At 51.9% G+C, this 27,338-nt stretch overlaps 2 protein-coding genes across 5 annotated transcripts in view; both read right to left on the bottom strand.

The window, feature by feature from the left end:
* dner (delta/notch-like EGF repeat containing) overlaps positions 1-2,221 on the bottom strand; it is a 22,492-nt gene extending 20,271 nt beyond the window's left edge. The window contains exon 1 of the mRNA XM_084674702.1: positions 1,940-2,221. Coding sequence (XP_084530828.1) covers positions 1,940-2,221 — 282 coding nt within the window. The remainder of the gene's footprint in view (positions 1-1,939) is intronic.
* A 2,364-nt stretch (positions 2,222-4,585) lies between these two features.
* trip12 (thyroid hormone receptor interactor 12) lies at positions 4,586-27,162 on the bottom strand. 4 transcript variants are annotated; one of them, XM_084673758.1, is made up of 42 exons: positions 27,062-27,162; positions 23,738-23,884; positions 22,529-22,654; positions 21,525-22,303; positions 19,131-19,236; positions 17,723-17,859; positions 17,543-17,626; positions 17,338-17,433; positions 17,038-17,189; positions 16,470-16,505; positions 16,268-16,363; positions 16,086-16,178; positions 15,679-15,840; positions 15,434-15,502; positions 15,174-15,339; positions 14,861-14,978; positions 14,552-14,708; positions 13,472-13,625; positions 13,113-13,341; positions 12,840-12,958; positions 12,528-12,732; positions 12,253-12,353; positions 11,974-12,148; positions 11,695-11,836; positions 11,160-11,351; positions 10,850-11,001; positions 10,550-10,707; positions 10,380-10,453; positions 10,090-10,289; positions 9,768-9,895; positions 9,499-9,650; positions 9,228-9,370; positions 8,903-9,059; positions 8,233-8,331; positions 7,987-8,101; positions 7,670-7,824; positions 7,331-7,495; positions 6,980-7,144; positions 6,712-6,825; positions 6,506-6,600; positions 6,238-6,341; positions 4,586-6,050 (listed from the first exon to the last, which is right to left on the bottom strand). In XM_084673758.1, the coding sequence occupies exons 2-42, from the start codon at positions 23,833-23,835 to the stop codon at positions 5,854-5,856; spliced, it is 6,165 nt and encodes a 2,054-aa protein (XP_084529884.1). In that variant the 5' UTR covers positions 23,836-23,884; positions 27,062-27,162; the 3' UTR covers positions 4,586-5,853. The 4 variants fall into 4 exon arrangements, with proteins under 4 accessions (XP_084529884.1, XP_084529886.1, XP_084529885.1 ...); XM_084673760.1 differs by having other exon boundaries at positions 21,525-22,300; XM_084673759.1 differs by lacking the exon at positions 27,062-27,162 and adding an exon at positions 25,806-25,922.
* Positions 27,163-27,338: the final 176 nt, after the last annotated feature.

Raw genomic sequence — 27,338 nt, 5'->3', positions numbered from 1 at the left:
GGCTGTGGGTATTATCATATTCCTCCTGGCTCCTCTCTCTCTCCAATGTCCTAACAAGCCCCAGATATCAAAGCAGCTCTGACACCAAAGGCTGGCACTGCGCTTTGAGCCCTTCCTAATGAGGCGAATCTGTTTCTCCAGCTGCCCAGGGAGACGTGGTGCAGCCACCTCAGACCAGCCTGTTCCCCTTGCGATAATCAGTATTCATCTGGTCCCTGAGCCTTGGGGGGGACTGACTGACATTTAGGAATGAACCCTCTGAAGGAGCGGAGGAAGAGAAGGAGGAGGGAAAAGGCAAAGTACAGGAAGAGGAAGGGGGGGAGGGAGGGGGGTTGGGTGAAAAAGAAACTTGCGCGACTTTCTTACCTTGAGAGGCTTTAAAAATCATTTTTCGTCTTCTCCTCTAAAGCAGCACCTTGACACAGCCCTGTTGTACAGGACAGTACCCGCTGTTCTAGTGCACAAAAAGGCCTTCTAGGATGACTATGCTGCTGGAGGTTCAGGGCATGAACCACTGACAGAGCAGAGCAGAGCAGAGCAGAGCATCTCCCTGCTCACAAGAAGAGCAGTCAAGAATTATGCAGACAAACTAGCATCTAGGCGACTGGTGAATAATGTAAGATGTGGCTGCATCTATCTCCCTTGCTGTTTTATCAACTAGATCAGGTTATAAATGGTAGAGGTTGATTATATGGATCTCACGCTGTTAGAGCAGAACAATCAATGACTATTACGCCATTACAGAGGCACATCCAAGATGATCCTTCTCCTGCATGATTGACCCTCCTGATATCTTTAAAATACCTGAGCGTGAGCGTTGAGCGTATAGGAAATCAATTAAGTTGTTTTCTCTCCCTCTCTCTATCTATCTCTCCCTCTCTCTTCTTACCGGATCCTTCTGTGGTGTGACGCACAGAAGGATGCAGCCCTGCCAAACAGGTCATTTACCAAATCTCCATTGACTGCTGCTCTAGTTGCCATGGAGAAAGAGAGAACGGGTGTAGAGGAAAAATCAATGATCCCCCCAAAGAGTTCCTCTCGTCAACTGGCTGTGGAAGACCAGTGCAGAGGAAGGGAGGGTAGCTGCGACAGTCACAGACCGCATATGCCCTCCCTGCTATTCCGAGAGATGAATCCAGGACATCCAAGGAGACAGACAGAGAGTCCCTGGCTGGATGCTCCACTAAGGGGTCCACTCCTCTCTCCTGTCTTCCTAGATCTCTCTATATACCCCCCCCCCCCCCCCGTGACCCATAGGATTAAGACCCACCTGTCTGTCTTCAGCGGGGTCACTCTCCCCCAGGGGGAGGAACCTTTCTGTTCTCTATTGCCTCATCAAGGTAACAGTGCGTACGTGCAGCTGATGGTCAGGTAACTGGGACTTCAAATAATGCAAACATCCGTACTGATCTTGTTAACAGAGGACAGCTGCAGAGGTCAACAGCGGGTGTCCAAGCCCTCTTAAGAACAATGTTCAGATCATCTCTCTCAAAAGAGATGACAGGTGCACAACAACCGTCACACATTTTTCCCATGTTTCCCTTGTCAACCCTAAGCCCCTCTAGTGCTGGTTTTCCTTTGAATCATATCGAATCGACACTTTCTCTCGCATGGTGGATAATGTCTCAGGCTGTGTCTCCTGAGAGAGCTGTAGGACTTCCTCTCACAAGCCCAGTCCAGTGGTGTAGCTACAGTACCGTCATTTCTGCCTGCACACCGCTAGTTGATACCCTGTTGCCACATAAAACACACTGGTCATTAGTACAAGCTGCACATGCTTGCCTTTGACATCGCTAGAAAGACAAAGGGCACTCACACAGGAAGTTACAGTACAGAGCAGAGCAGTACTGCAGTAGTATAGTACTCTGTTCGGTGCCTATCGTACACAACTAGGCCACCAGTAGAAACCATGGCAGGCAATTTCAGAGGCACCTCTCACCTCACAGTTGCGCCCGGTGAAGCTGGAAGGACAGGTGCACGTGTAGGCCAAGACGTCCGTCATGGGGTCGGTGGTCTCAGGGTCGGACGGCTGGCCAGAGCAGGCGCCTCCGTTGAGGCAGGGCCGTCCCTCGCACGGGTCGGCGAGGGGAGTGGCCCGCGTGGGCTCTGCCGGGGCAGGTGTGCCCCCGACTCTGGCGCTGAGAAGCAGCAGGAGGAGAGCGAAGGGGCGCTGCGCGGGAACGCGCCAGGGAGCGGACGCCAGCACGCGGCACGGACTCATCCTTTATCCCTCTGTGATGTCAAACTGTTTGGGTTTTCCTCAGTGTTTCGAGCTGTGTCTGAGTAAGCCGCTGGAAGCGGTGCTGTCCGTGTGTGAGGCTGGAGACGCAGATGGAGAGCGGCTGGTAGGACGCTGGATGCTGGGTGTGTGCGGAGAGACTGAGAGCAGACTGGCTGACGAGGGCAATGAGGAGGAGGGACTGGCTCCTGTTTGCTCACAGCCTCTGATTCATAGTGACGATATCTGACGACACTCCCTCCCTCGGTGGCTTGCTCCCTCCCTTCCACTCTTTCTCTCTCTCTCTCTCTCTCTCTCTCTCTCTCTCTAACTCACACACACACACACACACACACACTGTGACGGACTCCTGTGCAGACCTCATTTATAATCTCATCATTCATAATCTCTCCTTGATGCTGACATCCCTTCTCTGCAGGCATGCAGGCAGGCTGACAGGGAGAGAGACTCTCTTCAGCTCGGCTTGGGAGATGATCTGCATCACAATGACAAAGGACAGCACTAGCTTTACCACGGGGAATAGGTGTCCAGGCATCTTGCCACACCCGCTACACCTCAAGCTGGACACCCACCTCTCCTGTCAGGGCTGGAGGATGGGCTCGGTGTCAGGGTCTGAAGAGACATTCTGCCTTTCAGACCTGAGACAACAAAACAAAAATATTGATTGAATAATGTTAACACTACAATCGTCAATAACAAGGATTACGTTACATTGTTGTGGTTCAGCATATTATTTAGTATGCAATGCATTTTACTCTGTGTAAATATACTTATGTAACCCGGTGATGAATTCATAATTTCAATGATTAAATTATTCATTAGAGTTATAAAAATTCATTGGTTTTAAAATTAATTCACTACTTAGTCTAAGTTGATGAAAGTTAACACAATTGGTTGAAATCATTATGGACCTGTTACATTGAACAGGCAGTGTGAGTGTAATTAGGGTCTCGCTATATTTATCAGGGACGTTTGTTTCATGTGAATGATGCACACTTTTCTGCAGATCAAGGGATTCATCTGCGGAAACTAACCTGATCCAATTGTTCGTTGAGGTGCGTGGACTGTAATGCATATGTGAAAGAACAGTACCAAAACCAATTAAACCATACTCGACTCAATTAGACAGACTTGACTTACTGAAGTCAACAATAAAACTGAAGAGCCCTGTATTTTTTTTTTGTACGGCCTTCATTATTATGAAGTGGAAACAGTTTCTAATGTCCTTTACATCTGTTGTGTCCATTCATATGTAGTGTATTGCCTATTTCTTAACTTCCATGAGCCTAGGTGCTTTCAGCTGTGGGTTACACCTGCATGAGAGATGAGGGTTCATACAGATCTACAGTGGAAACTTTATTGAAAAGAAAGAGTTAAACATCTGCTGGCATCACAAAATGAACAATTTCATACATTCAAGTGAAGTCCAGCACATTAAGCCCTCAATCATAATCACATCCCAACGTATTAACATGTCCCTCACTGAAGTGCTCCAGATGCTGACCCCTGCCCATAAAGCACTGCCCAAACAACCCCTGGTGTGATTCATGACCTTCATTTCTGTAAGTGGAACGTCAACAGTCTTCAGTGGAATCGATAAAGCTGAGTGGCTGATGAAAACTCATGAGTTCTCCAGTGCCCAACTATTCAGTCTCGATGACACTCTCCGCCCAGTAAACCTGTAAACCCCTAAACCATGTTTCATCTCTATTTATAGGGCCACTAACCCCTCCCCTGCCTGGCCTTTTGGACAGCCTCTCCACTCAACAAGTGCGCCCTAATGCATGGGTGCCAAGCAGGCAATAATGGAGAATTGTGAACTTGGAGTAAGCATTTTTTGTTTTTTTATTGTCATACAGACCTTCATTAGTTGTTCAAAGACAGTGCATTTGGGAAACTACATTTTATGATACAGCACATTGTATAACGCCTAATGCAGCCGAGCACTGGATCTGTGGTTAGCTTGTATTCAAATGGGAACTGTAAGTTGTGGCTTATAGGGTGGTGAGAAAATCAAAAATCAAAACAAGGCATCTTCCCTCTAAACTACGCTACACTATTCCAATTCACGACCACCCCCATAAGCATCAACTTAGAAAAATAGAGAGATGGGTTAAGAAAGGATAAGGTCTGCAATACTGATATCTTTAAAACTTTGATATCAGATTTCAATTAAACATTACATAGGATAAACAAGGTTTTCAAATAATAGAATAAAATGGGCAGGGACAGCAGCAGACAGAACTGTATTAGTCTCATGTTCCCCTCAAGTGCCAGTGTTACCACAGCTGAACACTCAGGACACAGCTCACAGATGGGAGGATGAATGAAGAAAAACACAGGACATGAGTCAAACAGTTACTTTATTTATGTTCAGGTAAAAACATGAACCTGATGCAGTAAATTATTGCAGATCTTAGAAACCAGCACATGAAGGATTGGGCCAAGAGAGGAGACGGTGGCGCCACCCCCTGGCCACAGACTGCAGGTGCACACCACGGTTTGTTCCAAGCCAGCAGTGCAAAAAATAAACTAACACAAGGGGGGAGGGGAGAGAGACAAAATATAGAAAATAAAAATAAAAAAAAGTTAAAGCAGACATTCCCACCTCAAACAGGGTGTGACACTGCATATAAAGTTTTTTCCATAAATGAACTTGAAATGCTATCTGGCCAAGAAACGATAAAATGAGACCAGCCAAAATGTGCTCCGCCCCTTTCTGGGATGGTGGGGTCCTCATGAGCTTGGCCTGGCCAGTCAGTGGCCCCTGAGCCCCACCACGTCCCACAGGCGCCAGCAGACACACTACCAAAGGAAGAGCAAAAACTACATTTCTTTATCCAACACATCGGATAGAACTCTTATATTTGAGCTGACGTTCTTTTGTAGGCCAGAACACAATTTTAAATTGGGTAAAAGAAAAAAAATACATACTACTCCTCAACACTATCCGCATTCAATCAACTGCAACTCTCGTATCCAAAAATTTAAGCAAAAAACACACAAGAGGAAAAGCTGAACCAAAATGCAACACACAAATTGGGGCAATATAATACAGAACAGAATGAGAACAAACTAATGGGAAGTAGACATGAGAACAAAGAGCTATTCTATCAAATGTGTAGAATGAGCAAAGTCTGCAAATTTGTCTGTACAAATGATCTTTGGAGCTAAAGTGAATCTATCTTGCTCAGTGGAGCTCCTCCCCAGTACACAGTAACCTCTAGCGCTCTGGGGAGGAAACATCCCTTTTTTTAAATATCACACAGCAATGCAATTTAAAATGTCACCCAGATTTTTTCAGTCTTTTTTTTTCCATTTTTTTTTTTTTTAAACATTACTCCACTACTGATATAAGTTTTACTCTGAATTTCTTTTTTTGTGTGTTTTTTTTGTGTTTGTTCTGCGAGTCATGTAATGCCTATCCATTTTGTAGGAGAGACGGGGGCAGCAAATATATATCTGAAGTCTTTTAATTTTCTGCAAGCTGCTTTCTCTAACAGGAAGGCTGTACACATTGCCTTGATGTAGGTGATTACAAAAACAAAGAGGAGAAGGAAGTCATGATTTCGTCGGTTGCTGTAGAAGGCATTTGAATGTGAGAGACGGCGAGATCAGGATAGGTGGAATGACTGCTGGCCCTCACGGGCCGCGATCAACAGTTTCTCGCGCATGATCTCGATGCTGGAGTAGTCGGGCAGCTTCAGGTAGTTGACGCAGGTCATGACCGAGGGCAGGAAGTCGTCTGGGTTCTCTGTGGACTCAAACGTCTTCCTCACGATGGTCAGAGGAGGGTTCAGACTCCGGAATCCTGCAGGAAGGATGACAGGTTGTCTCTCCAGGTCAACACGAAGGCCTCGTGCTCCACACAAACATCTGTATCTACACGGCTGCATCAATACCACACCTCAAAATCGGCACGGGAATATAAACGGGATCCCTGAAACGCTGACATTAAGAAAGGGACCAAAACCCCCAATAGTGTGTGTCATCCTCACCTCCAACTGGCAGTCTGGGGCTTCCTGTCACAAACTGCAGGAAGAGTCTCTGCTGCTCCGCGTCAAAGCTGCTCAGCACCTCAAACAGGAACCTCACAGCACGACTGAGGGGGAGACAGGGACGCGCACAGTCACACACACACACACACTCTGCGCACAGCTGCCCGACTCAGCCAGGATCTTCAAGGACATTTCATTGGCTTGATAGGTGAGGACGGAGGTGAGGCCTGTGTCGAGGGGAGGGGGGGGGGGGGGGTTAAACACTCACCTGTCATGTGTGTACCCGTGGTCCGGCCGACAGCACTCCATCAGGGTCTTCACATCCCAGGTCTCAGATTTGCTGCCGCACAGCAGCTGATCCAACTGTGGGACAGGAAGGGCCACAGTCAACACACACACACACACACACACACACACACACACACACATACTGGGGAGGCAGCAGGGATGTGTGATATTGACACGTGTCCTCACCTCCTCTGGGTAGAAATACTGCAGGTGCTGCAGGGGGAAGACTGACTCAAAACCTTCCCTGAAGGATTCAAACTGTCTGGACACGCCTTCGTTGAGCGTCCAATATACCACCAGCTGGAGGAAGACGGTCACCAAACAAAAACAAAAAAAAAACATTGTAATTAGAAACAATCCTTCATACCATTTCTGACAGCTGTGGAGCAGTGTTGTCTGATGAGACCAATTACAAATCTCCAGACGCGTGTGTGCGTGTTCTCGGGGTGCCCACCCTGAGGTACTCCTCCAGGTTGTAGATGGTCACAGGGACGTCCTTGCCCCCTTTCTTCAGCTCGATGTTGGGGAAGCCGGGCAGGGTGAAGTCCAGGCCCAGGTCCTCCACGGAGCAGCCGTTCATGTTGAGGGTCTCCAGGGCCTGCTGCAGGGTCTCTCTGGTCTGGGGGCGGGGGGGGGAGAGTTCCACAGTGTAAAGGTTAACCCAGAGCTGCTTCAAAGCTCTAAAGGCAATTAGCATGTCAGCGTTTGCCCTCATGGGTCTCCCTCAGGAAGTATTTGCGCTTTCCCAGAGATGCCCCCCCGACACACGGCTCCATCTCCTGCAGTGTCCTGGGGCCGCCCTTACCTGGGAGCGGTCCAGCTCAAGCCTCTTCTTCTGCCGGATGATGTCTTCCAGGTGCTGGATGGACTTGGCCACGCCGGGGTCGATGTTGACCAGGTCGTGGGAGCTGATGGACGCCTCGTGCCTCAGCATCCACTTGTAGAAAGGCAGGCCCAGAGGCAGGTCCAGCTGAGGAGGCAGAAAGGGCAGAGTCACAGGGGGTGGGACACACACACACACACACACACACACCTCGCCCAATCACATCTCTGCACTCGACCCTCTGAGTGGGGGGGTGGGGGAGAAAGACACATTGAAACCAGAAGACGCAAAAACAGCTGGGAATGGAAACCAGGGCATTACCAGTCTGAAGTCCATAATGGCTTTGGCCATCAGTTTGCCCAGGAAGCGGAACTTCATTTTGATTTTGGCGATGTGTGCCGGCTTGGTGGTCCTGCCGAAGGGGACAGCAAACAGCCCTCTGGAGCTGAACATGTATTTAGTCCCTTCTTGGCTTCCTGCAGAATCACAGACAAGACAGGGACCCGCTCTTACACCGCCCACACACATCCTTGCAACTGAATCTGAATCCACATGCGACTGAATCTGAATCCACATGCCCTAAGTGCAAGTGGAGCCTTATGGGTCTCCTGCTCGAGACATGTTGATGAGGGTGGTACCTTTGGGGTTGGCCAGAGTGACCTCTTCCCCCCTCCACAGCCCCAGGTCAGCCCTCTGCAGCTCCTGGGACACCAGGGCGTAGAACTCCAGGGTGGGGCCCAGGCCCGTGCCCACCTGAGGGGGAGGAGACAGAGAGAGAGAGAGAGGGGGGGGGGGGGGGGGGGGGGTGAGTGGACGTGGTCCAGGCCCTCTGGGATCATGGTGCAGTGCTGGAGCAGAGGTGGGAGGAAGGGGGCTGTGCTCACCTCGTTCTCGTACTGGATCTCCAGCATGGCCCTGGAGCTGCCCAGGTCCTGCATCACTGACTCGGCCTGCTTCAGCAGCTCGTCGCGGTTTATGGTTCGCTGCAGACGGGCAGAGGACAGAGGGTTGGAAGTCGTCTCAATAGAAATGGTCAAAAAAACACCTGGATATTTACTGGAGACTCGTCACGTGTGTTTTGGGGGAGAAAAGGCGGAGGCACTTTGTGACTTGAATACGATTCAGTCGCGTCTCCCGTCATGCATTTTACAATTTGCTTTTCTTCCAAATGATTTGCTAGCCATGTTCAACGTATTCAGACAAAGACTTGGCTGAAAATAGGCTCTGAGACACCCCAGAGAGTTACAGGCCACGTTGAAGAGCAGACCGTTTGCTAATGTAGGGCCCTAGGACTCCTTTTACCCTGCGACATTGAAATGGATTTCTGACAAAAACAGAGCAATGCGCGTTCAATCGTGCAGTTAGATGGAATCCCGTGGTGCTGTTGTGCACGTGTCGGGCTGTGTGCTTGCAGCAGCGCAGTCTGGATGATACGAGGGGCAGCTGTGGTGCCCGAGTCCAGAGAGTGATCTTAAACCAATCTCCATTCATTGTGGGATTCCCCTGGAGTCCCCACCCTGTCACAGAGCACTCTCCACATCCATGCACCATCACCTTTTTCCTGTCCAGACGCGGCGCCACTCTGCTATCCTGAGAATCTGATTGGTTGATCTCGGGGTTGGTGTCGAGCAGGCGCTGCATGGCCCGGTCGCGGTCGAAGGCGGTCACGTAAAACAGCATCTGGCGTGTGTCAAACGGGAAGAAGAAGGGGCTGGGGGAGACGGGGGGGGGGGGGGGTGGGAGACAGGGGGGTGGAGACAGGGTTACTCATGGTGCTGGTGGGGATGTGTAGTCTAGTGGTGGGATGCTGCGTCTTCAGGTGCAGTGCGGAAGGTAGTGCTGCGGTGAGGAGGAGGGGGGAGGGGGCTGGTGTGGTTACCAGGTCTTCCCCAGCTCAGTGAGCCAGGTGGGGATGTTCCCAGTCATGATGACCAGAGGGTCCTGCAGCTGCCGGTTAGCCTTGGCTGTGAGCTTGCTGTTGATGAACTCGCTGGTGGGGATGATCTCCTTGCACACCGCATTCTGGAAGACACACACACACACACGGCTGTAGTACTGACACCATCAACAGTGGAGGTCAACAAACAAACGTGTCTAATGAGATTGGGCCCAGAAATAGCTCGAGTCAAAAGCCAGGGGGAGCCACTCACTTCGTACAGGTAGAACCAGTATCTGCTGATTGAATGCAGGACCCTGAGCAGCAGGTTGACCTCTAAGGAGGGGTCGTTGAAGGTGATGGTCTCTGGGGGCTCTGACATGAGGTACATCTCCAGGGGGCTGGACACGCTGGGGCACACGCCGTCTGGAGGAGCAGGGGAGCAGGGGACAAGTTACACTCTGACCTTCTGGAGTCGGGAGCCCCTGTGTGTGTTTGTGTGTGTGTGTGTGTGTGTGTGAGGGAGAGCGAGGAGGCTCCCACCGTGCCACAGCTCGTCCTGCTTCTTGGCGTTGCGGGGGGAGGTCTTGGTGGGGGCGGTCTGCGCGCGGCCTCGCTTGCCTCCCACGGCGTCCTTGGTGCCATCCTCGTCCTCCCTCACAGGCTTATACCTGGCGGAGACACAGAGACACGGTCTGAAACACAGTCGCACACACACACACACACCACCTCTCCTGGACACACACAGCTGGATCTTCACTGCTCATGTTCCTGGATTACATCAGCTTTGCCCCCCCCCCCTCCTACCCTTTCCCCATTTCCACAATGAATCAACACGCGTGGCTCATTGGGAGTGTGTGTGTACCATATAGTGTGTGTTTTGGTCCAGATGCCGGCCCTCCCGAGCGGGTTGGCCTCGTCGTCCGTGGACTCCCTCTCCTCCTCGGCCTGCAGGCTGAACTGCCTGACGGCCTGGTACACCGTCATGTTGTAGGGCAGCAGGTGGTCCCCGATGTAGAACTGCAGCCTGTGGCGCACGCTGCCCGAGTTCAGGAACTGGGCGGCCTGAATGGGAGGGGGGCAGGGGGTTAGAAGGAGCCCAGTCTGGTTCTGGGTGGGACTCTCACACTGTCAGTGTGGGGGGGGGGCACATACCAGTGACTCGTCGATTTCATCGTCGGACCCGTCGTCGTCGCTGTCCTCGTCCTCCTCTCGTATCCGCCCGTAGCCTGAACACAAACACCCCGGCGTTAGGTACAATAGACCATGACCCCCCCCCCCCCCCCCGACCAGCCCGTTGGTTCGTTCCCAGCGGCGCTCCTCACCTCGGACCACCAGGTATCTCTCGATGGCCTGCACCAGAGCCAGGGGGTCGATCTTCACGGGACCCCCCTTCCACTGCTTCACGTTGGTGCAGTCCGGGTGCCTCTGCAGCTGGCACTTCAGCTGGTGTGTGTTGAAGAACTTCAGGGCCTGAGAACCTCTGCAGAGACACACACACACACACACAATGAACACGCGACTAAACCGGCCAACCACATGTTGTGACGGGGTAAAAGGGGCCTGTCAAGCAGGAAGGAGGCGTCTTCTAATGTGGACCTCTTGTGATTGGACGACGCACTGACCTGCTGCCGTTGCCGTTGCCGCTGGGGAAGTCGTGCACCTTGACGGGGAACTGCTCCATCTGGCTCAGGCAGTTGTTCATCTTGTGCACCAGCGCCAGGAGAGGGCCGTTCTCAGACGGCTCCAGGCGGCCCGCGGGCTCCATCCCCGGAACCTGCCGGAAGAAAAGCCACCCAGAACTCAAAAACACCTCACCGCAGTGTACAGCCTAAAGAAACACACCTGCGCACAAACCAAAATCCTCAAATCACCACGTGCCCCGCGGGTGACAGTGGGCCGCAGTAGAGGTGGTTGGGGGGTTGCTGGCCTCACCGGGCAGCTGAAGAACACGTGCAGGAACCTCTTGAGGCGCACGTCGCGGCACACCAGGTCCCTGTCGCTGTGGGACGTCAGGTACAGCAGCAGCTGCTTCACCAGGCCGCTGTGCTGGATCTCAAACGACGACACGTCCGACTCGGACACGATGCTGCAGATCTCCACCAGGCACTCCACGCCCCCGTCCACCTGGAGACCGAGGAAACAGTCAGGACACACCTGTCAGCAGCCATCGCTCACTCATTTGGGATCGGGGTTCAAACAGACACCCCCCCCACCACCACCTGAACCTTTGTAAAGACGGTAGGCATTTGTGGATATTCCTTGTAAAAGATTGTGTACGTTTTGAGGGACGTTCAGTCTAGTTGAGTCTTAGGTCCACAAAGTGTCAGCCAGTTCAGTCACACATACCCTGATAAAACACAAAACACGCTCTCCCTGTCCCCAACACACGTACACCCCCCTGCACATCTTCTGACACTGACACACACACACACACACGGGCTGGGTGTTGGATGTGAGGGGTGTTCACCTGCAGGCTGAGTTGCTCTGTGGCTGTGCACAGTCTCTGGAGTACATTCAGTGCAGGGTTGCTGCCGTCCACGTTCTCATTGTTGAAATAGCGCTCGACAAACTTACTAGCCTGCTCTTTGATCCAGGCCTTTATTTTGTCCCTGCGCACAAGAATCACCACCCATCCCTCATTAACCACAGGTACAAAACTCTATTCAAGTCCACCTATATCCCATATTTCTTGCTTCTGCCAATAATGTACATTTTTTGGTCCTACGGTCCATATTAAAGCCAGTACCTGTTGTTGGAGACAGAGTCCTTGGGCGGGGCGCGGGCCATGCCGCTCACCCCTGCTGTGCGAGAGGGCTCAGAGTTAGCGCTGTTGGTCTGGGCGCCCAGCTTGCCCCAGGTCTTAGGGTTGAGGCTGGCCAAGAAGGAGGATTTGGGGGACTGGGTGGTGGTAGGACTCTTGGCTGTGGAGCAGAAGAAAACAAATGAGAACCAGAACAGGAGGAAGTACAAGCTGGCCTCTAGTGGGCGGGGGGGGGGGAGGTTCCATCCTAGACATGGCAGTTACCCTGATTGTCGACTTTGTCCTCGTCCCTGGGGGGGGAGTACTTGGGCCGTCTGGGCCCCCTCTTGGGCAGGCGTTTCCTCTTCAGGACGTCGCTTAACCTCCTAGGAGACACGGGGCATTAACGTGCTGCTCTGGGCCTCTGGGGTGAACCCCAATCCCACCTCAGCCCTCTGCACAACCAGGTAGAGCTGGATGGGGTGCGGATGTACGACGCCATAAGGCACACGAGTGAATTGAGTCTAGCTGGTGTGTGCCTGTGTGTGTGTGTGTGTTACCCCTGTGGGCTCAGGTCCAGTGAGTCGTCCATGCTATGCTGGAAGCTGGGGGAGCCCAGGTCGGGCGTGGCGTTGGTGGCTGTGGTCGTGGTGGCTGTGCTGATGGTGGTGGTGCACAGGCTGGCCGTGCCACTGGTGCAGGCCTTGGGGGGGCTGGTGAGGAAGGTCTCCGACTCGGCCAGGTTCTTCACCTGGTGCATCACACCTGAGGAGGAGACGGCAGGAGGCGTGGTCAGGACGCTGCCGGGAACGCGTCGTCACGAGGGTCAGCCACGTGACCGCGCCGAGGCGCCGAGCGGAGGGGGGCTTTACCTTCTCTGCGGAAATAGACGCTGAAGACGTCGGGCAGCTTCTGCATCAGGATCTCAGCCATCTGCAGAGAGCCCACGACAATCTTCAGGTCCTGGCTGGACAGCATGGAGGCGATGTGGCTGCAGGAACACACACACACGCGCGCGCGGTTAAACGACGGTCTTAAAGACATGTACAAGCGGCATCGAAAAAATAAAAAGATGGCCACCGTTGCTAAATGGCTCGGGCGGACCGCGTCGGTGTTGGTCTTGACCAGCCGGCCGCAGTGCTCACCTGGACACGGCGTGGTTCCTCAGCACGTCCTTGAGCAGATCCGCGTCGGCGAAGAAGATGATCCTGAGGATGGCTCGAAGGCACTTGTGTCTGACGGCCGGGCCGGCCGAGGAGCTGTACACCTCGTACAGGACCCCGAACAGGGTCTTGATGAAGCACTTGGCCAGCTCGGGGTCGTCCTTCATCAGCTGGGCCCTGGCGTCCTCCCTTCTCACCTCCTGGTGCCCGCCTGACGGACACACAACCACACCCTCACAGGTCAGGGACGGGCCAGCTGTCCCCTTTAGCGTTTCTTCTTCTTGTCATACGAGAATACATCAGAGCCCCCTTAGTGTGAGTGGTGGGTGGGTGGGTCTCACCCGTGTTGGGGTTGGCCAGAGGGTTGGGCTTCCTCTGGATGCCGCGGGCCGTGCCCGTGTCCTCGTTGATCTGCTGCATAGAGTTGAAGTCTATAGTGTAGACCCGGCCCAGCGTGGACAAGCTGATCTCGTCCTCCCCGTTCTGGTGGGCAGTCTGCTCCGGGGACAGAGGCGCACGTCAAGCCCACAACCACACCCGCAGCGCCGCCGACAAAAGCCTGCGCTTGGCGCTACATGGAGATGTTTACACACGAGATGCTTGACGCGACACAGGAAGGAACGTCAGAGAAGGCAAGTCGGCTACTACAAACCAGGAAGGACCACCTCGTATGGGACAGCCTTGGGGTAGCAATTGTTTTACTCGAAAGCGAGCTACTGGCTGGGGAGTGTGAGAGGGACTCTCACATGGCACCAAGTCTGCCGTGGAATATGATGTGTGTGTGTATCATGTTCAACATTCTCAATTCTTCCTTTGGATCTTTGTAGTGGACACTGACGGGATCAATAAAGTGTTTAAATATAGCTAAATTATTCTTATTTTTGCCATACAGTATTCTAAAAGTGTGGGACTGGTAATAAGATCAATGTATTATCATATTACCAAATACAAATATGAAAGTCATGAAATGACCAGCCACTTTAACAGCAGAGGAAACCCCAAATATATTTTGTGAATCTGTGAATCATCAGTTGTGCCAAAAAACAGCTCGCTGCTCTTTTGCAGCTCGGTAAAACTCAAGTTCCTTCTAGCAGAGCCCAAAACTGATAGGACGCAGCGTCTTTGGTTTCAGCCCGAGTTTGTTTTTGTGCACAGTGTGTACCTATGACGCTGCAGAGGACAAATCTGTGCAGTTGCGTAACGGATGTACTTCCTGCATGGGAAATGACTTGCCATTGCACAATCCGCATCGACTGATTCGGTGCGGTTGGAACACGACCGAGGTGTTAAAGGAGCAGAGGCCGTCAAAAAAAAAAGAAAAAAAAAAAGACAAGACTGCAGTCTAGCAAACGCTGAACCCTTCCCAGCAGTCTGAACGTCCACGTCAGGTCCCCTCGTCCCAAGAGAGAGGGTGAGCCTACCTCGATGATGCGGCTGTCTATGCGGTTGTAGGGGTGCCACAGGCCCCGGTCGTCTCTCCACTGCCAGATGGCTCCCTCCGTGGTCTGGGCACTGCCCTTCTTCAGCATCAGGTCGACCGCAAAGATGCCCTCTCTGGGCAGGCAGGGCATCAGCTCGCTGGGGGAGGGGGGAGGAGACGGCGAGGTCAGTCAACAAACAGTGCAACTCAACGCCCACGGGAAAGCCAGGGGAGGAGCACGGGAGCCAAGACGGGATTCGACAGTCGTAGGTCGCAGAGGGGTGAGAACAAGCAGGGGCGGGGTGCTCACCAGATAAGCGAGGTGAGCTCGTAGAGCTCCTGAGGACTCCGGGGCACCAGGTCGATCTGCTCCTGACAGCTCCCGTTCGACGCGCCGCACAGCAGGAAGCGAAGAGTCTCCGCGATGTCTGAACGGCAAACGAGGTCACGTTCTTAGTCACGGTTTGATTCACAGGGAATACAGGGGAATCCTTTTCATTCTCCAATGATGTACAGACAAAAATCCCCTCCCACACAGATCTCTACTGCGTGTGTGTGTGTGTGTGCGCGCGCGCGCGTGTGGGTGGTTGGGCTGTGCGACGTGGCCGTTTCTGTGGACTCACTCTGTTTCATGAGCTGCACGGCCAGGCAGGGGCAGTTGGAGCACATGAGGGAGAACATGCGCACCACCATGATGAACATCCCGGAGCTGAGCACCGGCGGGGTCACCACCAGCAGCTGCTGGATGTTGGTCAGCAGGTCCCGAGAGGCCACCTGCTGCAGTAGGTTCTAAACCAAACACGCCACTCCGGTCAGGGTTGGGGGGTACAAAAGGCAAACCCAAGTTAACCCGTGGAGCCTAGAGCCTAAAAGCCTTGCATACCTCCTCGTGTTGAAAGTTATCCACCAGCCTGGCGAAACAGAGACAAGTGCTTTCGACGGATTTCTTATCCTGGGAGGGCGAGGCAGAGACAGGGCAAGGGTAAGACACAGGGCCTCGAGTCACAGAGAAAAGGGGTAACACACACACACACACACACACACACATACACACACACACACACACACACACACACACACACACACACTAGCACGAGGGAGCGTGGGTGCAGGCGAGGAGGGGAGCACCTGGTGAGTGAGCCTCTGCGTCAGCAGGGGAAGAGAGTCGGCCACAAAGTGGAACTCGTCCGGGGTGATGCTCTGGCAGCAGTTGGCTGCGATGGCCAGGGCGTTCCTCTGGGCGTTGATGCTGAAGAACTCCAGGTACAGGAGGCAGTCCGCCAGGCCGCCCTGGAAGGACCACAGGGTCAGTCTGGAGACACTGGCTAGACCTCCTCACAGACTGAACTACACTATTGGGACTTCTACATCTCCTAAGGCACTGCAAAATCATAATTTAAAAGAAACTGTACACTTGGAGAACAGAGCTAATACTGCACATAGAGATTCAATGGTTTAAACAGTGCGTGGCTGTCCTGCCAGGGCCTCATTTGGGAGGAGGCAAAAGCGAAAGGGACCACAGGGGAACCACTTACAGCCTGCAGGATGGCTTTGCTGTGTCGCCTTGACAACATCTCCAAGGCAGTCAGCGCCTGCTCCGCCACATCAATGAACTGGATCACCTGAAGCTGTAGAAAACACAGGGTGGCGTTAGCGGCTAGCGTGCTACAGGGGAGGGGGGCCGGAGAGCGCGGGTCGAGGGGGGAAGAGGCCGTACCTTCTCCAGGAAGACAGGGATGGCGTCGACCACCACGGCTGAGGAGCGAGGCAGGGCCTCCATCATGTAGGTGAGGGCCCTGGAGGCATGGTTCATCTAGAGAGAGGGGACAGGACACACATGCTTAGCCCACCACCATGCACCACCAGGGCTCGTGACCATACGCTGGGAGGACGGGGTGTAAGAGGAGGATGGTACTCACAATGTCAAAGTTATGTTCCATCTGTAACAATGTGATCTGTCGGGGAGAGGAGAGAGGGTTGGTTACTCGTGTGCGGTGACACTACGTGGAAGATGGAGGTAGGTCGATATGGACAATAGGAAGACGTGCTGCGAGGGCCTTCCACACATCATTCTGGGAAGAGGTTTCCAGCTTCAGGAGTTGTGTTCACCGTGCTAGCTATGCACGCATTGTTGGGTCGTCACTAAACCCCATCTTTAGTTGTCACCGTTATTGTTCAAGATGTATGCCTTCGTACTATGACCTTGAATCGAATCTCGTAAATTAATATAGTTATTGGTCTTCAATGCAACTTTCCAGTTACAAGTGTTAGAGTATAGACACATTTCAGAGCACATCACAATGCATGTTGGGTCTTTACAACCAGTGGAAGTGAGAAAAGACCATTTATCACACTTGTCACCTACACACAAAAAAAAGCTAAATGGCGATAAATGTAGTGATTAGGCCCAATGACTGAATGGTCCGTCTCCTATAACAGATCCAGTCGCAGAGAGAGGTGTTGGGGTGGCGAGGCGGTGGGACTGACCAGTGCGGGCACCACACTCTTCACAGGGAACCCTCCCAGGGTCTCCTCGTTGCCCATCACCAGGAGCTGGCACATCTCGATGGCAGCCTGGAGCTGCTGGGACTCGTCCCCTGTGGCCTGCAGCCCCTGCAGCAGCTGCTGGGCCTTGGAGCCTGGCGGGGAGAGAGAGGGGAACACGCTCACACACATGCCGGGAAACACATATGGGGGCCGGGGGAGGAGCGCCACTTGACATGGGGAACATGGAGCCGTGGTGTCGGCCGTCGAGTGTCGGCTGTGCGTGCAGAGGATGGTACCCACTTGCTCCACTGCCGATGGTCCTGTGGAACAGCTGGGACATCCGTGGCCCCAGGGGCCCGAAGAGGTGAGGGGGAAGGCCCCTGGCTTCCAGTAGAGCTGGAGAGGGAGGACACAGCTCTGTGAACGAGGGAGGGAGTGCTAAAGGACTCACCTTGAGGCCTTTTCTAGGAGCGCCAGTATCAAGAGAGCAGCGACAACAACCTACCTTGCAGTCTGCCCATTTCGGAGTCATCAGACTCGCTCTCTCCGGAGGTGGTCATACCTACAGCTCCGGCCACTGAGCTCGAAGCTGGGGAGACGGGACAAAGGGAAATCATTCGAGTGACGTTCAGCTCAGCCGTCGCTGGGTGATGTCGATGTAGGGCCGAACCCCCCCCGTCGCTACCTGAAGCCCCCTGCGGCGCCTCATCCGTGCGAGCGGCCGAGGAGTTGGCGCCATCCTGGTTGTTGTCGGAGTCGGCCATCTTCTCCTGTCGGCGAGCTTCGGCTGCGCCGCGCTTGCCCAGGCCTGAGCCTCGCCGACTGCTCGGGAGAGACGGAGGAGCGTTGGAGAGCATGAGGAGCAGCGCGCCGATCACGACGTACGGCAAACACCAGGCCTTACAGTCAAGCCCTCTGCGGGTAATGCCAAGGATAGTCTCTCACCCTTACACTGGAGTAGTGTGTGTCCCGCTCACACACACCCACACACTTGTTTGAAGATATCGGCTACAAGCACCCAACAACAAGCATGTTCACATTCCTGAGACGTCAACAATTCCTCAACCAAAGCCTTTCGGCACAGATCTTTACAACCAGCACACCCATGGCTATGCTGCGGGAGGGACCTATACCTGGTGCTGGGAGAGAGGGACCTGTACCTGGTGCTGGGGGAGAGGGACCTGTACCTGGTGCTGGGAGAGAGGAGGGAGAGGGACCTGTACCTGGTGCTGGGAGAGAGGGACCTATACCTGGTGCTGGGAGAGAGGGACCTGTACCTGGTGCTGGGAGAGAGGGACCTGTACCTGGTGCTGGGAGAGAGGAGGGGGAGGGACCTGTACCTGGTGCTGGGAGAGAGGGACCTGTACCTGGTGCTGGGGGAGAGGAGGGGGAGGGACCTATACCTGGTGCTGGGAGAGAGGGACCTGTACCTGGTGCTGGGGGAGAGGAGGGGGAGGGACCTATACCTGGTGCTGGGAGAGAGGGACCTGTACCTGGTGCTGGGGGAGAGGAGGGGGAGGGACCTGTACCTGGTGCTGGGAGAGAGGGACCTGTACCTGGTGCTGGGGGAGAGGAGGGGGAGGGACCTGTACCTGGTGCTGGGAGAGAGGAGGGGGAGGGACCTATACCTGGTGCTGGGAGAGAGGGACCTGTACCTGGTGCTGGGGGAGAGGAGGGGGAGGGACCTGTACCTGGTGCTGGGAGAGAGGGACCTGTACCTGGTGCTGGGAGAGAGGAGGGACCTGTACCTGGTGCTGGGAGAGAGGAGGGACCTGTACCTGGTGCTGGGAGAGAGGGACCTGTACCTGGTGCTGGGAGAGAGGGACCTGTACCTGGTGCTGGGAGAGAGGAGGGACCTGTACCTGGTGCTGGGAGAGAGGGACCTGTACCTGGTGCTGGGAGAGAGGAGGGACCTGTACCTGGTGCTGGGAGAGAGGAGGGACCTGTACCTGGTGCTGGGAGAGAGGAGGGACCTGTACCTGGTGCTGGGAGAGAGGGACCTGTACCTGGTGCTGGGAGAGAGGAGGGACCTGTACCTGGTGCTGGGAGAGAGGGACCTGTACCTGGTGCTGGGAGAGAGGAGGGACCTGTACCTGGTGCTGGCGCAGGAGCCCGTGGTCTTCTGACGTGTGCTCCGCCGAAAGCTGGGGAGCTCTGCTGGAGGTGACTCGCTGCGCTTCTTGGTGGACTTCCTCAAACCTGACAGGAGGAGGAACACAGCTGGCGTGAGGAAATGAAACATTTTGAAACCAAAACCAACTGAGAAAAACTCACGATTAAAAAGGGTTTGGATAGACCCTTTACCATTCCAGACTCTCAGCCAGAGTGGCATACACTTCCTTTACACAGTCATCCTCATTGGTCAAGTTCATTTATTGTCGTTATCAAAAGGCAATTGCTTTATCACTGGCCAACACAAGAGGCATCTCACTACATTGTTGAGTGGGGTGGAACCCCCTTCAGTACATCTAGCTGTGTGAAAACAACCCTGTTTATATCAGCTTCATTATTGTTCCATTTGGCTGTGGAAAAGCAGGCCAGTATGACGGTCAGAGCAGGGACTAGTCCAGAAGGAGGTCACCAGTCAGGACAGCACCCTGACAGCTCCAGTCAGGACAGCACCCTGACAGCTCCAGTCAGGACAGCACCCTGACAGCTCCAGCCAGGACAGCACCCTGGCAGCTCCAGCCAGGAGAGCACCCTGGCAGCTCCAGCCAGGAGAGCACCCTGGCAGCTCCAGCCAGGAGAGCACCCTGGCAGCTCCAGCCAGGACAGCACCCTGACAGCTCCAGCCAGGACAGCACCCTGACAGCTCCAGCCAGGACAGCTCCAGCCAGGACAGCACCCTGACAGCTCCAGCCAGGACAGCACCCTGACAGCTCCAGCCAGGACAGCACCCTGACAGCTCCAGTGTTTCAGAGATCCCTGCCACCCACCAGGCTGGTATAAATAGCCTCCTCTCACGACAGCAGGACATAACTCGACAACCTTCACGTTAAACCTGTTGATCTCGGTGCTGTAATCCAAACCAGGCATATTGCGCAGTCTAGGTAGACATGTGCAGAAATACACAATAGCTGACCTTCAACACAACTACAATACAGGGGCTGTCTACAGTGCAACAGAAAACTCCCTCCTCTCTCCCTCAAACACACGCACACACATTCCTGAACCCAGTAACACTAGCTACCTAAACTACAACACTACCATCACAGTGGCTAACTGCAGCTCATTGTCAGTTTCACGCAACCTGCTAGCCAAAAGCAATCCTGTGTGCTTACTCACCATTGTAGCAGAGTCGACAGAGACTATATACTTGTATGAGTGGACTCGACTGGGTAATATCTATCCCCCCTCACCCCCTCTCTGACAGGACGAGGTGAGTCACCCCCCCATCCCCCATCCCTTTCCAGTGAGAACCTGATGCCTGTTGGTCAGCCGGCAGACCAGAGCCTCTCAGAGGGCTTCTGTTCACGTCTGACCGTTCCAGCCCCGGCCCTGTGGCACCCTGCCCAGCCTCAGCTACCATCTCAGAGTCCCTGACCCTAGCCAAAACACACTGACCCCGCCCCTTCCCCCCCCCCCCCCCCCCCCCCCGCACTGACATCTTCCACACACCCACAGCATGCAGAGCATTTCGGCCCCTCTCATCTACCCTGACTGCACCAGGCTACAGATCTTTCCCTTACCACAATATGGAGAAGCAGCTGACTGACCTTCCAGTCAACGCACTTACCCTTACTACAATATCCCCAACACACTGCAGGGCAGTTGACCCTCCCAGCTGTCGAGAGCTGCGTCATGCTAACTCCAGACACCTCCTGACCCCCCCGAACCCTTGCGAGGTGAAAGAGCTGCCACCTGCAGGCTTCCTCCACGCCACAGCACAATCACCTAGCAGCTGGGAGCCTCGCTCGGCCTCCCTTTACAATCATCCATTTGTTTCCCAGTCCACAGGCAGGCTAAGTAACCAGACAGAGTATGTATTTATATCCTTTGGTCCCAGCCTGGTACTGACACAGGCTGAAATTTGAGCCCCCCCCCCCAGTGGAGTTCAGAACCACAACTTCCCAACATACAGCTGAGCTGATAAAGAGCCATTTGAAGCAGTGGGCTAGTGCGTGTGTGTGTCTATCAGGTATATCGATGTGTGTGGGATCTATGAAGGTTTATCTGCATAACGTGTGTGCAAAGTTGTTCCACCAGCGGCAGTAATTCCAGTGCAGTGTAAGCTTCTGTAACCGAACCGGTGGCCCTGCTTGGGCAACAGGTCCTGTGACATTTAATCTCAATGAGTACCCTTCACCCGAGGCCATAGGAACATAAAGCGGACGTCCCACCAATGGCAAAACCTGCCATCTCCATGCTTGATGCACTCGCACTTCCTAGACAGACCCAGGATCCACTAGATCCCACTCCTCCATTCCACCCTGGTCCCACATAAAAAGGGAACCCGAGAGATCACGTTACGCCTGAGGTGCACTCACTTTGTAGTTTGGCCTGTAGTCCTGATGGCCCAGGTTTGGAGGTCTCTGTCTTGGAAGACCCAGGCAGGGACAGTTTGGGCTTTGGCAGGTTGACTTTGGGGCTGAAGCGGGCTGCCCACTCAAATTTGGAGGAGCCGGCAGCTTTGGCCTGCTCCTTGTCACGGGTGCTCCTGCGAGGGGAGGGGCTGGAGGCAGAACGGGAGCGGCGAGCCTTGTTCTGGTCTTTGCCCTGCTTGACCCTGGCGCCCTGCGGGGCGGCGCTGTTGGCGCCGGCTGAGGAGGAGGAGGAAGAAGTGGAGGCAGAAGAAGAGGAGTCCGTCACGGTACTACACCCAGCTTTGGCTGAGGCGGCTGATTTAGACGCCAGCTTGGTGGGTTTTGCAGATCTGCCGTCGGTACGGTTGGGGAGGGACCCAGCACTGCTGCTCAAACCGGGGAGGGAGTCAGCCTTCTTCCGTTTCTGGGTCGGGGAGGCCCCACAAGCCCCGCTCTTCTTGCTCTGGCCTCGGCCGGAGGCTGCCGGAGGCTCTGGCGCCAGAGGTCGCTTCTTGGACTTGGCCGGGCCCTTCTTGGGCTCTGAGGTGTCGTCTCTGGATGGGTGGGACTTGGACTTCTTGGCAGGGGTGGGGGTGTAGGTGTTGTTGAGGTCAGGGGCGGAGCTTCTCTTCAGCCCTCGGGCACCTTCGCTTCTGGATTGGTGGCCTGGTTGCTCTGAAGTCCCGGCAGCCTCTGTGTCGTCTTGCAGCACGGACGAAGCTTCGGACAAGGCGAGCCCGCTTCTGGAGGAGAAGGAAGGGAAGGGGCGGGGCAGTATCTTAGAGCACTGCTTAAAACAAAAGCAAAATCTCACACCATGCACTCAAGTGTGTAGACCTGTAGAAATGACATTTGCTAAATAGATGGAACAAAAACGAGCCGTTTCAGTTTCATGTGTAGTGGTATTCTAGTGACAAAGCACACCCCACAAACACACACGCACACAGCTGAGGAGAAAGGAGGGGTACCTTCTTGAGCTGTGCCCTCTGGACTGGCCAGAGGCCGAGCTGGGTGCGGCTTTGGAAGCCTTAGAATTAGGTCTTCTACTTTCAGGAGGGGAATTTGCTTTTTGTTTTACCTGCTCTGACTGCAACCTGTAAGGTTGGAAATTAAAGAGCAAAGTGACATAGTGGGTTTCAGTAAGAGGTCATCGACATCAACAACCCACTATACCCACCCATCCTGAACAGCTCCAAGGAATGCCTTTGGAGTTTAAAACCAAACAGCTCCAGCTAAATAAAATGTGTACCATATAAAATAACATAAAATGTAAAGCCTTATCAAACTTTAAATAATTGTACGTTAAAAATTCTCATGTTTTTCCGGGAATGCCCCAGCAAAAAAACAAAAACAAACATCAGATAGACACTTTATAGGATCCAAAATTAACACCCCAAAGAGCCAAATGCAGCTACATTTTCTCTCAAGCGAAGAAAATGATATACGGTTGTATGAGACTCTGGCGAGATTAACGGAGCAGATGAAAATGTGTTTATCCTAATGGCATTTCTGTTTCCCATGACACCATGTTCAGGAAAACTCATCACACATGGAAGTTGAAAATGAGCGACTGGCTAGCTTCACGTGTGTGAAGAGACAGGTGTTATAGAACAAGATGACAGAGCAAGAGATGACTGCACTAGCGACAAGGAGGACGGCCCGCAACCCCTCCTCCACCTCATATTTGCTTTGGATCGAAGTGGCTCAGGGGGTAGAGAGGGTCAAGGTTGGTGGTTTGATCCCCGACTCCTCCTGGCCACTTGTGAGTGTCATCAAGCAAAACACTGAACCCCAAGCTGCTGATGGCCAGGCTAGCGCCTTGCATGGCAGCTCTGTCACCGTTGGTATGTGTGCGTGTGTGTGTGAGAGAGAGAATGTGTGAATGAGAGGTAAATGACTGTTTTGGGTGTGTATAAATGCAGTCCATTAACCATTCTATTTATTTAGACGTTATTTATTTTATCACTGACCACTCAAGGGAACCTTGAATTTGTATTGAGTCTCCATTATAGCCATGTTTTGTGAAACTGTAGCGTGTGTGAAACAATTACATTTTATAAGTGTTTGCAACAAAGTGATTGTTTCGTATTTCGACAGTGTTGGCAGCTAAATGAGGATGTTAATTTTGGATCCTGATAAATGACACAAAAACAACGTGAAAACATGCTGGTTCTCACCTTCCCGCGACTGTATGGTCTTGTGGCTGGGCCGCAGCAGTGTTCCTCTTTGAACGGCGCAGTGACCCCCCTGGATTGGAATTAGGCCGGTTGGACATTGGCACCTCTCTCCTGAAGGGACATACCCTTTCTAGACACTACCATTCACTAGTGGGAGGAGATGGGGGGGGGGGGGGGTCAAATTAAAACATTAGCACACCCAGGATTTGAGCATGGGGAAGAGTGACAGCCTCAAACCACCATCTTGATCTAACAAAACCATTTATTTACTTGGATAGACCAAATTAGCAATGGAGATGCATGCACTTCACAGGGGGCTATAGGCAGTGCTGATTAGCTCAAAGATAGGGGGGAGGAGGCGGTGATCTAATCAAGGGGACAATGACTAGTAACAGTAGATCATATATTTGGCCAAGTGCCTAAGAAAACAAAGACCTAACTTTCAGCTCCATGTATAACCTTTGTACAACAACAGTTTCTGAATAAGCATCCATCACGTTCATTTACTGAAACTCTAGTTTTAACATGCCGTCTTGTTTGCTTTGTTGGTCAATAAAAATTAAAAAAAAAGATTACCAGTTACTGCAAGATATTATGCACACTTACTATCCAACAGCAATTTTAACTATTTTTAAAGCCTGGCTCTTTTTAAGTAGACTCCAATACGCCATGAGTTTACATCAAAATCAAGAACGGTCCAACCTAAACACTGCCGAGCAGGTCATTTTATTAAGGTGTCAAGACATGACACTTTGTATACATTTTACAACCATAAGGACTGAACTGAAGGCAACTAATGAGAGAAATAAGGATAGATGTAGACTCATTGCTGGCCTCAACTCTTGGTCACATTAGGCTGACTTATTGGTCTACAGTTTTCCCCAACAATAACACATTTCTAAATGAATACATCAGGCCCTGCAAAAATTGAAATGGCAGCATAGATGATTACATTTGTAGGTTCTTGTTTTACAGGGTTCCTGCCTTGTACAGTTGCTCAATAACACACATGTGGTCCAGTGTTTGAACAAATCAGAGAATGGACTACATCTATCCACAAACGATATTAGAACGTTACATTGACTTATTCATTTATTGAGTCAGGGGACGGTTACATTAAAATCTGTAGACAATTTAACAATGCTTTTATGCAAACACGGTCATGTGTGGACATTAGTATTATCCTACACGTTTAATATTGACGACCATCGTTCGATAAAGGCTTCAAGTGATATATTGATCACAAAAATACGCCACACTTGGCAAGAACACAAGGCCATTTTAGGCCTGCTCCGACTGTACATCCCCATCGTCTTTGTTTATTCGTCCAACTCAGAAATGGTGTTCGATCATTTTTGACTAAAACGCTGGTATTGTGCAATCGGTGCTTGACGTCAGTTGACAAGACACTATTCTTCACAGTATTTGTTTTGCAGAATTCTAATGGTTTATTTCTGTATCCTTTTACAAAGAGGCCTTTATTCTGACGTAGTTCTAGCACCAACAGCTAGCTTGGTACTAGCAAGCAAGTAACCAAATAATACCAAGCTAGCCTAGCAGCGCCAGCTGGCAAAATGTTCTTTGCTTTTGGCAGTAGCAGTTCATGAAGCACCTGATGTTCTAGATACGATTAACCAACCGATGTTACATCATGACTATAGGACAATATTAGTAATAAAAGACAATGACTACAGCAGAGTGTACATATTTCTAGCTTGCCAAGTCTCGCAAACTGTTAGCTAGCTAGACTAGAGTGACATGTAATACGCAACATTAGCATAGCTCCTGTACTTGGCTAACAGTCTATTATAGATTGCTACGTCAAACGCAAACAGCACAGCAGCATCATAAAATCGTATCTGCAGTATACTGTATATACCGTTAACGTCAACTACGCTAACGCGACAATGAAATGACTGCGGCTAAATAGTTTGCTAGGTAGCTAAATTGCATTCGTAAACAATTACCTGTGCTTTCAATCGAAATGGCAGTATTGGTCAGACTAATTGTATTTACAAGTTTTGACCACTGTGTTGCTAGCTACACTAGCTACTGTAGTTTAGCTTACCTTAGATGGCTTCTGCTGACTCGCTACGCTGGGTGGCCGAGACACCTAGATAGTGTACTGGCCAAGTAAATGACTTGCTACCCTAGCTAGCTACATGTGGCTAGCGGGCTTGTTAGCCAATATGTAATCTCGTGTTGTACCGTGGTATAAACGTACCAACACACGTCACTCAACATTTTCGAGCCTAACTCTACTGTGTAGCATTGCGAGAGCTAACAAGCTAATCAGCTAGCTAATATGTTTAGCCTAGCTCACTGGTGTACACACAGGCTACGTATATACACACCACTTACAAGAAAGTATAACAAAGCTGAACTCGATAGCTGGCCTTCTTGGCTAGCTCGCTATCTGTAGCTAGATTACGGTAGACTAGCTAGTTTACCCAAATCACTATATTTAGGAATATAAATCAAATTAGCAGTAGTGCTACATGACGGGAACACTGTGTTCACTATAACAAGACTGACGACAGAGCCTAGTCATCAAGTTAGCAAAGCTCGCTTAGCTAATAACGTCAGTAGTTAAGAGGAAGCCGTAGGTGATATCGGCTAAATTCGGGTTGACAAACTTTACCCGTGCCAGCTTACTGTCAGTCATTACATGGGTGTCTATCCCTCTCTGGGTTGCTAAAGTGTGGTACATTTAACTAGCTAGTTGCTAAGACCAGCATAACTATGGAACTAGTGTGTCACGTCAGCTACGCCGGATAGAAACTTTGCTAGTTAGGTGGGTTAGCTGTGTAATCGCGTCCGTACTGAACAGCCGCAAAGCAGCCATTGACAACGCGAGTTATTTATTTTGAAGTGGTTACCCTAGATAGCAAGCCAGTTAACAACATGAACGTTGTTAGCTTTGAGAGTTAGCTTACACATAGCTAGCTAGTTAGCGTTGGCAATGTAATTAAATATTGGGTTAATCTGACCATTATAGACTATACAATGACATCCTACATTTAGTTATGACTAGCTATGATCATTGTTTGGCGATTTGAGCTGTGTAATGTTAGCTAGCGTGGCTACTAACGTTAGCTCGCAGGCTGAGAAACTGAAAAACGAAATGGCCTCTGAACCTTTTTTTCTTTGCTTGCATCACACAAACACAAAAAACAGGAAAGCAGGAACAGGATTCGATTCGAGAGATGACAATTTTACGCTAGACAGTTTCACATTTTCTCAAGTAATTCGGATTTACATAGTCAAAAAGGCCATACGACTGTTAAAGAACGTGTCATTGAACGTAACATATCATGTTATTACCTATTTGTTCCAGTGTTGTAGTTGTAACAGACAGTGCACCAGCTCCACTCTCTCAGCTATAAGCGCGCTAGCTAGCTACCTTCACATCAGCTGAGGGACCTGCAACTGCAATATACATCCGCTCTACGGTCCCCCATTCTGTCGTTAGGAACTACCTCCCTTATTAAATAATAACATCGACACTGTTAAGAATTTCATCTTTATTATTGACCAAATACAATGTATTTATATTACAATAATTTACTGTCCGACATGGTTAGCATCTTTACCAAAGTCC

The sequence above is a fragment of the Hypomesus nipponensis genome, chromosome 15 (assembly GCF_054491055.1).
Source record: "Hypomesus nipponensis isolate SF chromosome 15, ASM5449105v1, whole genome shotgun sequence".
NCBI classification, from domain to species: Eukaryota; Metazoa; Chordata; class Actinopteri; order Osmeriformes; family Osmeridae; genus Hypomesus; species Hypomesus nipponensis.
The sequence above is the reverse complement of the archived record's forward strand: the minus strand, read 5'-3'. Positions and strand labels throughout refer to the sequence as shown.

What these genes read in the sequence shown, in the direction of transcription:
- trip12 (XM_084673758.1), bottom strand. Translation starts at nt 23,835, where the DNA reads ATGTCCAACCGGCCTAATTCCAATCCAGGGGGGTCACTGCGCCGTTCA. An exon ending in AGAGTGTGGTGCCCGCACTG is followed by an intron (nt 16,506 to 17,037) that starts GTCAGTCCCACC and finishes TCTCCCCGACAG; the next exon opens with ATCACATTGTTACAGATGGA. An exon ending in AGGAACCACGCCGTGTCCAG is followed by an intron (nt 12,959 to 13,112) that starts GTGAGCACTGCG and finishes GTGTTCCTGCAG; the next exon opens with CCACATCGCCTCCATGCTGT.